The sequence below is a fragment of the Lampetra planeri genome, chromosome 12 (assembly GCF_965212315.1).
Source record: "Lampetra planeri chromosome 12, kcLamPlan1.2.h2, whole genome shotgun sequence".
Taxonomy (NCBI): Eukaryota; Metazoa; Chordata; class Hyperoartia; order Petromyzontiformes; family Petromyzontidae; genus Lampetra; species Lampetra planeri.
This window is the reverse complement of record NC_136118.1, coordinates 12,564,501-12,576,653: the sequence shown is the minus strand read 5'-3', so window position 1 is coordinate 12,576,653 and position 12,153 is coordinate 12,564,501. Positions and strand designations below refer to the sequence as shown.

At 43.2% G+C, this 12,153-nt stretch overlaps 1 protein-coding gene across 1 annotated transcript in view; it reads left to right on the top strand.

The window, feature by feature from the left end:
• Positions 1–12,153, top strand: part of LOC144721801 (Kv channel-interacting protein 4-like) — a 124,943-nt gene that overhangs the window by 102,467 nt on the left and 10,323 nt on the right. Inside the window, exons 2-5 of the mRNA XM_078599723.1 lie at positions 884–1,075; positions 4,461–4,585; positions 9,970–10,039; positions 10,826–10,896. Of these exons, the coding sequence (XP_078455849.1) occupies positions 884–1,075; positions 4,461–4,585; positions 9,970–10,039; positions 10,826–10,896 (458 nt within the window). The remainder of the gene's footprint in view (positions 1–883; positions 1,076–4,460; positions 4,586–9,969; positions 10,040–10,825; positions 10,897–12,153) is intronic.

Here is a 12,153-nt window from a genome sequence, read left to right as displayed (position 1 = left end):
AGCAAATTATTTTGTCGTTAAAACTTTCGCGGGTTCCCATTGTCGCCGTGCACTTTCGCTTTGGCGCGGGGCACGATTCCTGCCGTGGCAAAAAAATAATCCAGAGAAAACAAAAAAATCAAGGATTAGGCCGTGACCCCGCGCAGACTTTTTGAACAAAAATAAACTGAAAGGTAAACGGGGCAATAAAAAAAACAGTGGGGGCACCTGAGGCTGAACAAAAAACGAGAGCTTTATCACCGCTGCCCTCATCCGCGTATAAATGAGTTCACAGGTGGGAGGATACACAGCGAGCGGCGAGCGTTCATCATGTCGTAAACAGTGCGGGTTTGTGCGCATCCCTGGGGGATAGTGGTTTGACCTCTGTTGTTGTCGACTCGCTTCGCTGCGGCTCTGCGAGTGCGTCGCAGCTAAATGCTTTGCGACCGTGCGCACTGACGTGACGAGGTTTAATGATCTGGCAAGGAGTGATATAATACTTCTTGCGTCTCTTTAGTCGACGTGGGCAGCACTGGATTGATGCAATGCTTTTGTGGGTCGTGGCGAGGCAGGCGGTGTTTCTCTCAACTTGGAGGGCAAAACTGACCTAGGATGTCCTTGCATGTTTTCTTTTTTTTTCAACCAAAAATAGATGTGCCTCGTGCTTTGCAAACATGCATGCAATGTTCAAAAAGTTGCTTCCGAGTCACATATGCACGCCCTAACAAAAAGCGAAACTTAGCACTCCTAATTTTTTCTTGATTATCTGTTTTACTTTCTGCACGCCTTCTTCGCGAGTCATCGGCAAAATTATTATAAACCTTTAAACTGCAAGCCGCTTTAAGACAATTGCAATCGCGGAAATTCCTCGTGCTTTCTTCCAGTGCTTGATTTAAAATCCAACGATGCTTGCCTAATGTTTGTGCAAAACTGCCTATTTTTAATTTTTCAATCTTTTTGTGTCGCCCCCATTCCTACTGTGATGTATTTCTAGGTTTCTCCCCCGGGCACAACACCACCAAATGTGGTCTTAAAAAGTGTCTTCTGAAACTCATTTCCTGCAAAGGCTCAAGCCAGCCGGCTGAACCATTAGAAAGCAAGTCCTGTTTTGCGTTTATTTGCTGTTAGAACGTTTTCTTTTTTACGTTTTTTGGCTTTAATTCAAAATGTGTACATTTTATTTGTGTTTAATTAGACACACCTAACATGCTTCACCACACTGGTCAGCGTGGGTTGGTGAAGACACCAGGTTAAGCAGGGATTTGGAACCAGATAAATTCCACCATATGATTCAGTGTCGGCAAACCCGTTGGCTTGATGTATGGCACACGCACGTGGCTTTGACAGAAATACCTAGGGGAGGCAAATGCCCATACAAATGTGTCGCAGCGCTATATCGCTATTATTCTAATTCATGCAATTCAATATATTTGAACCCATGATAAAAGGAATATATTTATATTATCTTTTGTATAGTCTTTACATTTGTGGGGGGGGAGGTGGGGGTTTGGGGTGGGTTAAGTATTTGGTTCGGTATAACCCAAATTGTATTTATGTGCTGTGGGTGGAGTGGTCGGGGATAGCACATTGTACAATGAACCAAGTGACCCGAGTTCAATTCCCAGCCATGGCTAATATCAATGATGAGTGGTATATAAACCGGCCATTCACCAGCCCACACTGACCTGTGCGGTGAAATATGTGTGGGCCTTCATCTCACGTGATCCCGGAAGGTCTCGTGGTTACAATTCGGCCCTCCTCGTTCGTTTCCCGCCACCTGTAATCCAGCGCTGTGGAGACAGCGAGGGTCAGTGGATCACACACAGATGTTGTGAAACTCCCTTCCCTTGGGCGTCGAGGAGCCTGCTATTATACCCTGGCTCGCCAGGACAAGGCGGTACAGCAAACGTGAACTGCACCTATTCCATCTGTATGGGATAGAGTGTTGGGTGTTCTCCTCGTGCTCTGGTTTCCTCCCACATGTACACACTCACTAATTGGCTGATAACACCTTCATATATAGAGGACCACAGAGCTTGGGGGGGGGGTGTATTGGCGCTGGCTCACCACGTGGCTGCCTTCCTTGCTTAACTGTGGTTCCTCACGCCCTCTGAGTCTGTCTCTTCGAGAGCGAGCAAAAACTGTGCGAGATATTACCAGTTGAAATTATTATTATTATTACATAGGGCTGTAACATAATAATTGTCATTCAATGTGTGCTACGTATAAGCAGCAAGGCGAAAGCAGAGCTCAACTTGCTTGCACAGCTCATCACTCCACCAGGCACTCTTTGTATCCCTGTCATCCATCAATAAAGTTTAATCTGTTGCACATGACAAGCTATTTGTTTGAAGATTCGGACCTATCATTGGACCAAAAAACAATGATTAGCTTTTCCGAGCAGCGGCACGAGTATAGGGGTATTTCTGCTTCACACAAGAGTACCAATTTTTGAAACAGTAATTCTTTTACACGGTCTGTCTTCTCTATTTTGAAATTAAAGTCTGAATTTAATTACTTTTTCCAGCAGGAACCACCAAGCTGAAAATGGAAACGTTCTGATAAGTCTCAGGTTTTTTTAAATCAATGCTACAGTTTGAATAACATCTGACTGGGATCTACTTAGAATGTGTGGGGGCGGGGTGTGGGGGGTGTGTGTCTGCTATGAGTGCGAGAGACAGGGTGGTGGGGGTCAGGTACTGGGGCCACCTGATTAAAGTTGGCCCAACCTGTGATGAAATGTTGCTTGGGAGACCGCTTTGCTACCTAGTATACTTGGACGGTTAACCTGGCCTTGGCAATTAGAAAGTGAGCGGCTCACATTTGAGTCACTTCTTCGATGGATCTAAAATGGGCTGAATTTTCACAACATACGTGAAATATCAAAACTTTAAAAAAGCATGATTAAAAGTATGCCTAAAACCCACACGGTATTATACACTTTTTATTGCATTGATTCCAAGGATTTGATGAAATGAAATATTATATGATTACGCTAGATTTTCTGAAAGACCAGATATTAAACTTTAATTCAGAGATAATTTAAAATTAAAATGTCTTCTCTCGTGACAGAGCATTGTTCGTGTGTTTGTGCTGCAATTGCACAATATGTGTTATTGATCAGGACAGCATAGCCCATTTCTATCCTGGTGGAAGCGAAATGACTCAATTATTACATGAACAGAGACAGCACCATTGGCACTGCTATGGATATTATATTCTTGGTTCTTTCAATAAAGTCACGTAGAAGGGAAATAATAAAATAAATATAAAGCAATTTTTTTTTATATAATATAATAATAAAATTTCTTGCTTTATATTTTTATTATTTTAGTATTTCCCTTCTACGTGACTTTACCGAAAGAACCAATAATATGAATCCCTGCAGTCACGAAAGCTTTAAATCAAAGTTTAACTGCTATGGATGTCATCCCCATACATGGCTCACCCTGCGTGCTTGCCCTTCTAGTTATCTATTTATTCCTGGTAGTATTATTATTACTGCCAGCATAATTTTTTCAGGCATCATAGCGAGATAGTAAATGTAACCATTATAGGACTTGCATTGCTTTGTATGTGTTGATTGCGCAATATGATAGCCTCTCTCTCTCTATGTGTAGCTGCATTGACGCTTTAACGTTAAAATCTTTCGACTACATCTCACACCGGTATATTTAATAACACGGCCACACGCTTAGCCGGCCATCCACTGCTTGACGAAAAACCCAGTGACGTTGTTTTTAAACGACTTAAGAATCGGTTCAGTTGTTGATTTCTCCAAAACGATAACTGTTTCATTCCCTTGCGAATTTTAAAACCCAGAGGTAATTTCCAAGCTTATTCCTCTTACGGTTCTGTTTACATAATAAAACACACTGCCATTCATTTCTCCCCACAATCGCATTTCTCCACTTTTCGCAAATAACCTTTTTGATCGGACTGTAAGACATCACAGCACAGGGCCTCCACTTATGCGGAAAGGTATTTGGCCGTGCATTTGCAACGAGAGGACGCTGCCGCGGTGTGTGATGGTGAGCGCAACTGGACTTTGCAATCCAGAGGCCGCCAGTCCAAGTCGATCTCCCGGCGCGGCTGTTTAAATCGATGGTGCACATTTCTTCGATTTCAAGTTTTCTTTTTTTTAACCAGTTGGGAAATCAAGAGACCAGGATAGTCTCATTTTGAAAAGTGACCTTCTGGCTTCTGCAATCCACCGCACCCCTGTCCGCCCAACAGTAAACACGGGTGCACCACATTCGATCAATCGTCTGCAGTGGCGTAGCATGTTCGTGCCTCTTCCGGTGATGCCCGACCAGCGTGGTAGAGCCGGCCAAAAGATCTTTCCTGAGTTGCCCTCTGGGTGCTCCCTCCAGCGGGGGGAGAGGCCCTCTGTCGGGGGGTGGAGCGAGCTCCTCCGTAACCGTGCCGCCGACTCCGCGCTTGACGATCCCCTCCATCGTGCGGTTGGGCTTGCGGTGTAGACAGCGCGGAGGATGAGCTGGAGTTGGCGACGGTGCGCCACCGGCCTGAAGCCCTCGACAAGCTGGAGGCGCAGAGCAAGTTCTCACGCAAGGAGCTACAGGTGCTGTACCGGAGCTTCAAAAACGTGAGTGTCCCCTCCTGCAATGGATCGCTTGCAACGCTGGTATTGTGCCCGATTTAAACTGAACCAAACTATTTTGTATTTAATCAGGTAAGGCCCACTCAGCTGTATAGCTCTTTTTCAGGAGCGACCTGGTCATCACAAATGATAGCTGAACGAAGTGGCTTGTAATCGTGTGGAAATTTACAGCAGCCAAATACTCTCAAGCGCACGTAGATTCTAAATGGGGAGGGAAAAGCCGAAGTGCCCAGAGAAAATACAGCGACCACCATGGAGAGAACGACAAACTCCAAATATAAAGCAGGCATGAGGGTCGTGATCGAACCCACGACCTCCTGTATACCGGGCGAGGTAGTTAACATCTCTCCACCATGAAAATATTTCCATATTCTACGGATTGTGATGCACTTTTTTCCCCTGTATTATTATAAACTTATAATCCGGAATGTGGCCTTAATTGCCACAAGGGTTACTTCTGCCATCACGTGTGCGACCAGAATTGTATATGGGGGGGGGGGGACAAAAAAAACCTCAACACATTCGTCAATTAAAAGAGAAAATGTTTAATAGGCGATGTTTTGAGAAATGGCTCTCAGTCACAGCATATCATTGTTTTGTTAAGTGCTCCATTTGCCAACGCAGCATCACCAAATAGTTTGTATGAATTCGTAACACAGTAATTTCATCGGCACCGGGTGGTGTCAACTGTTTTATTGCCAGAGACGAAATGTCCAACACGAAGCCCACACCTGCAAAATTACACTTGGATTGTAGAGTGGCTGCCAAAACTTACGTGTTAAACTATACGACTCCTGGATTTGTGGTGTACTATTTTTGTGGCCGTTTATGTATAATAAAATTTTTTAACATGTTTTATCTGAAAATATTGGTCCATAATTCAATCGGGACATGAACCAATGTCATTTGGGTCACATTCTAATCTGTGCACGGTCAGTTCAATCATCTTTTGATCCAATTCCGATTTTGCCAGGACAAAAATTATGGGGATAGATTTCCAATGCTGTACTCTGCTGCCCACCGAAAAGCAAAGGTATAGACACAAATAGAAATTAATTGCTTATGTTATAGGCAATGGTTTTAGTCATAATTATTCCACTTGTATATGATAAACCTTGAAAAAAATTATCTAGTCTCACCTGTGACCATAAATATGCCCCGAAATGCACTGCCTATAAAAAAAGATTTTGCAACGAAGACATTTTATAGCCCTCAGATCAATGCAGCGGCAGCAGCTGTGGGGACAAAGATGTCATGTTGAGGTCAGATGGTACCTGTGTTGTTAAGGTTGCTTGGAAACCCCCTTGTGTCGAAATTGGACATGACAGCAAAGCCATTTTTCTGCAACTCAATGCAGAAACCCAGTTGACCATAAATTGACTGCAATCTGCACACCGTTTTGACACGGAGGGTGAACATTTCTATGATTTCACACTGAGTTGCCATGGCTAGACTTGAGTTATTTTATTGTTTATTGGCTGCGTCAACGGACAAAACTGAAATACTTATTCAGCCACTGGGGGGATACCACAAAGGTGACTTCGAGATAAGGATAGGAGAGACACAGTGGTTGTGAACCATAGCCAGGAGGAATGTGTTCGTATCCAAAAACCAATCAGACATGGGTCAGTGCCCCCAAAACGCTCGTAGTCACACACTGTGAGTAACTTAGGATCTCCTTCATTGTGGACAACAATGTTGAACATGATCCGCGAAAGCTAATATATAAAGATTTCAAGGGCATTTTCTGACATTTTAAATACTTCGTGATAAAATATACAGTAGTCCCGTTAACAGCGATATGGTTTAGCGATTTTTCGGTAAATGTTTCGCCTGACATAGGACCCCCCCCCCCCATTTTGTTTTACGTAATGCACGCGGGCGCCAATTTCGGCCAATCCGAGCGCTCGTAAGCGGGGCTGAGCCATTCCCTCAGCCAATCAGCGACATCCATTTATGAGCGTTTAGACCTCGACTGGCTTTGTTTACATGATGGCGTGTTCTGTATTGGCAGTTGAAAAACAGCTCTCTTGCATAATCAGTGATTTTTATTTCTCTTTCAACTTATAACGGATTTCGATTAACAGTTATTTCGTTTCTCAGTAGTTTTCGTAGAATGGATTAAGAACGCTGACTGAGGGACTACTATATATATGTATCTTGATAAAAACGTTACAATTGAAAATAATTGCTATTTTGCATATTTTGTGTTCAGCTATTAATGGTCCAAGATGTATCCCCTGTCATTCTTGCAATAGATGACAATTATTTGGACACTGCTTAGAGATGGCTGAAAGCTGCCACTGTATCAAAAACACGATTGGAAATTTACTAAGAATTGGCAAGATAAAATTCGTAAAACTGCTTAACGTTGGTTCTGCTTGTTGTGAAGTGACACTGCAAAGTAATGTCTGACATTTACGGCTGGCCATAGAAACATTTTTTTATACTGTTATGTGCATTTTAGTTTTTCTGGGAAGGCTCATACATGTATTGCCCAGCATACTAATTCCCTTACCATGTCAAGAAGAACTTACACCATTTTGTATCCACAGACCATTATATATATAGTACCTTGAATTACAGTACAGTATATCAAATTCCCACTAAACATGATATGAAGTCGTTTTGCAGTTTTGGTGGTGTCAGACGCCAAAAGTGTTGCTATGACGGCACAGAATTTGACCGATAATTATAATTACGGAGATTAATTGAGGGGACTTTTGGTAGTGGAGTACAAAGAGCGCATCGCGGAACCCATAGTCAACACTTGCTTACGAACGAGTGTTACATCCACTCTTGTTTGCTCTGAAGAAGAGCCACATCTTCTGCGCATATACTGCTGTACAAACAGTGTATATATTGTATAATTGCATTATTAATTACGAACATAGTGAGGTTTCTTTTTCATGTTATATAGACAAAATGTGTTTGCGTTTATATTTGGTGAGGCAGAATGGGGTGCTGGTTATATTTGTTTTCATGATGCTTTGCAGAAACCCGTGCTGAGTTTGGGTACGTTATTGATTTTTTTTTGGCGCTGAATCAGACCCTACCGATTTTACTTGGGGTACTCTTTCCAATAGCATTTCACGCAGAGAGTCAAAAGCAGTCCAGAGTTTGCTCGCTCAAACATTTGCTGCTTGATCATATTGGTCAGGAATGCCAATAGGCTGACAGACGAAAACACATTTTGTTCACACGTGGAGAGACAGAATAAAGAGGTCTGCTCATATTTAGTTTGTGTCACAAGTTAGAGAGCTGGACAACTCGTGGGAGAAAAAAAAAAGACCAACAAAAACAACAAACTCGCCAACAAAAAACGTTGCACACCGCGGCCATTCTGATACAAGGTCACGGAACCCTGACCGACCGAACAGGAAATGGTTTGAATTTTGAGATAAGGTGTTCAGATCCGCCAACTGTACAATATTTGAATAACCGCGTGTTCGTGACGCACGTAGAGCCACCGGGATCATGCCACGCAGAAGGTGTACCACGACTCCAGTGTAACCCGTGTTCCCTTGAGATAAAGGCACGGGTCGATGAATGCCCCTGCAGCACGTTTTGTCTCTAGGCGTGGTCGCTGCAGCGTAATCCCCAAAGGCCCATCATGCCTAGCAGTCAGCTGAAAACAGCACGACAGCATGTGTAATAGATAAGAGTTTAATTTATAGATGTATGTATGCTGAACTTCTTTCACACCGTACATAGCCAACCGTACTAATCGGAGGTGCGGGGGATGGACAGCAAACTAAACACAAAAAAGCAGATCTAAAGAAACGAGTTCTCAATCTAGATTTTGAAAAGTGCATAGCTCCAGTGGCTTCCTAATATTGGAAGGAAGAGCATTCAAGACGGCCGCAAAAGCGCATCTATATTAAGTTGAGCAAGGTTGTGAAGACTTGGGAAATGAGACGATTGGAATGAGTTCCAAAGTTCAACGGTATGTGGGACGAAGCAGAATGAGAAATGTGTTGGCCTTTCAGTATGGTGGCTGAACACAGTGTGGATCAACGTGGGTGGAGGCGTTGGAGTTCATGGGAACAGTAATGAACTGTGAGACTTAGTGCAGCCCCCGTTGTGAAAGTCATAATCTTGGCATAGATGTGCCGTGTCCTGGTCTTCAATTTGCCATTGCTAATCTGTGTTTACACATGTGTGCGCGTACACATCAATGAGGTGTTACGATGTTACGTACATGTGACTGTGTTTGGTTTGTAAAGTGTACAAAAAGCTTTAGCAATAAAAAAAGAGTGCTTTATAATTAATGTGACTTAATGTGGGGAATGGCCACTTTCTTCGTTTGCAAATCCATTGCAAGTATATTGCTTTAACTCTGTTCGTGTGTATTTGCTGTCAGATTCGAAATTTTTGGGTTCGTACAATTACGAGGAAATTCAATTCACAATGGGAGAGGAAAAATGCGCGATGGTCATCGTTTTGCCCACCGATACCTCATCGGAACTCTTGTAACTTACATGGATCCTTTGTGCCTAAACGTTAGGAGTGAATGAGCCATCTCAATATGTTTGGTCTCTCAAAACGACCCAGCCCCATTGCTTCACCCCAACATACATACGTTTCACAGATTAAGTAAATCAACGATTGAAAATAATGTCACCGCCTAAAAAAATTGCCTGCTTTATAAATATCCCACATTCATCCCTTGTGTACATCCCATCCAAATCAAACATTCCTTCTTTAGTGCGATGTTACATAAATTAATCCCTGTAGACTGATCATGATCTCCTTTACCAAACTGCTCAGACAACCTCTGGTCAGCATTTGTGATAGCCCCCAAATTGTCCACCTCAAGGTTACACCAAACGTGTTAGGAGCTGGCCCCCTTAACCTTGACACCATTAAATCTTGACTTAAAGCTTTCGTGACTGCAGGAATTCATATTTTTTGGGTCTTTCGGTGAAGTGACATAGATAGGTTCAAAAAAATCACAATAATAGCAATAAATAACCATCTACGTGACTTTACCGAAAGACCCAAAGAACTTGACATCATTCCCATTAACTAAACGTGCGTCCGTTCATGCCCCTTGAAACACGTGGAGGCTATCTCTGCAAATGCAAATAAATGACGAGAGCAGAAGATACAGGGTCTAGTAGAGGGCGCGGGTGGCTTCTCGTATTATCCGTTGAGCTGAGCAATATTGCAGCAAGTTAGGTGTTGTGAATGCCCCCCATTATGCCCTCAAAGTATATCTATGTTTCTCTCTCCCTGCAATCCGACCGCGTGCCATGTCAGATAATGCCCTCTCTCCTCGCCCCATGTATTTATCAAGAATTTAATGGGATTCATTGTTGCCCTCCGTGCGACTCCCGTCCCTCACCCTGTCTGCGCCGACCCCGCAGGAGTGCCCCAGCGGGATCGTTAATGAGGATAACTTTAAGGAGATCTACGCGCAGTTCTTCCCACAGGGAGGTGGGTGCGGAGTTTTACTTTTAAGCACGCACGTCTCGCGCAGGGGTGCGTGTGATTCGGCGTCTCGGTGTGTCCTATTTTATCCCAGCGGCGGGGGACATGCATGCGGTTTAAATGCATGTATCGTGATGCATTCACTGGAGCACGTGTGCTCCACGCCTCCTTGTGTACTGTGCGTGTTGCATTCAATCAACGAGGTGTTCAATCTTCTTGCTTCTTTCGGTGAAGTCACATAGAATGGAAATAATAAAATAATAAAATAAAACATTATAAAATAATTCTCAGGTGAAGACGGCTACTTGCGTTGTGGCCGAAACGTCGTGAGAATTATTTTATTATGTTTTATTTTATTATTTTATTATTTCCATTCTACGTGACTTTACCGAAAGAACCAAGAAGATGAATCCCTGCAGTCACGAAAGCTTTAAATCGAGGTGTTCAATGTTCTTGCTCTAAATAATTCAGCTGATTGGTTTGTCGGTTGATATTAAAGGGTGCATGCGTGACTGCCTGAGATAGCTCTTATTATAGTAAATTACTTTCAAAGGAATTTAATAATAACCATAGCTACCTTAAGCAGACTTGAAATGTTTGAGCATGAAAATGTCTGTCTTTTACATCTGCATTTATACACATTACCTTTACATGTAGGCTAATATCCGTTCCTTAAACACACTGATACATGAATAGTGCTTGGGTTTTAAAGCATAGACGACCACAATCTATATAATTACTGTCATTATATTGTTCTACCCAAGTAAGTGCCTGTTGTATTATTTTTTGCAGATGCCAGTACATATGCCCACTTTCTTTTCAACGCCTTTGATACGGATCACAACGGCTCCCTGAGCTTCGAGGTAAGCGGTGATGCCGTTTTTTTGATCACGCTCAGAACCACGCCTAACATCCGAGCCCACATTTGTGCTGTGCACCGTCAATAACAAACAAAAAAACAGCTTCCATCCATTGCCCATTCCACTGCTGGATGCGTGTTCGTTGAATTTCTTTCGCACCGTAACGTAGCCAACCGTGCTAATCGGAGGTGCCTCTCCCGCACACGGCCAGTCGTAAGGGTTACCTGAGCACACTTCACCACGCTGGTAACAGTGCGCGTTTGTGGAGAGGGTCGAGGAGAGGGAGGTGTACAGAGGTGGGGGGTGGGGGGTGCAGGGGCCGAATTGAACTCAGGTCGAGGATTGGTGGATCGGACAAAGGACAAAATGTTGCGAGCCTCCCTTCCTGAGGACATCAAAGTGTGGACTGATGTCATCTGTCCCTTTTCTGTGGGATGGGATAGAGTGTTTCCCCCTCGCACGCGTGGGTTCTCTCCGGGCGCTCCGGTTTTCCTCCCGCATGTATAGACACTCACTAAATGGCTGAAAACATCTTAATATATAGAGCAATTGTTGGCACCGGCTCACCGCTTGGCAGCCTTCCAGCTCATCGCTTGGCAGCTTTCCAGCTCGTCCGTGGTTCCTCAGAAACTGTGAGATGCAATATGCGTGAACGACGCTGTATAAAATTAATAATTACATTAATCTTTTTTTAAGTCGCTGTGTTCAAAGTGCATTGTGATAAACACTCCACCCTCTTAAACATATCTCTTCTTGAACCTGCATTTTAAAGAAAATTGCGCGTTTGCAATCTTGTATTGTGTGCATATATAGTACGGAGTACAGATTCAACCTAATGCTTTTGCGATGATATATACATTGGAGATTATTTAGATTCCTTTGGTGCTATAAATGTCAAAATGATGGGCCAGTTTGTTGAGCTATCATTTGTGACCAGGTCGCTTCTGAAAGATAAGTAAATACCTCAGTGGCCTTTGCCTGGTAGAATGGGGATGGTCTAGTTGTATTTGTTTGTGTTTGGGTGATTTGTTTACCTTTCTTGTACTTTGCGCTACTATCGTGTCTTTGTATTGTTTGTTGTTGTAACGTTCTTACCCCACGCCCCTACTGGACATCTGTGAAAAAGAGCTTTATAGCTCATCGGATTCCTCCATTAGAAATAAATATTCTGATTCTGATACTGTATACTTGTGTGTGTGTGTGCATGTGTCATCACATCTTCATTACGAGGATGCCCAGGGTACTAGAGAACACAAGCAC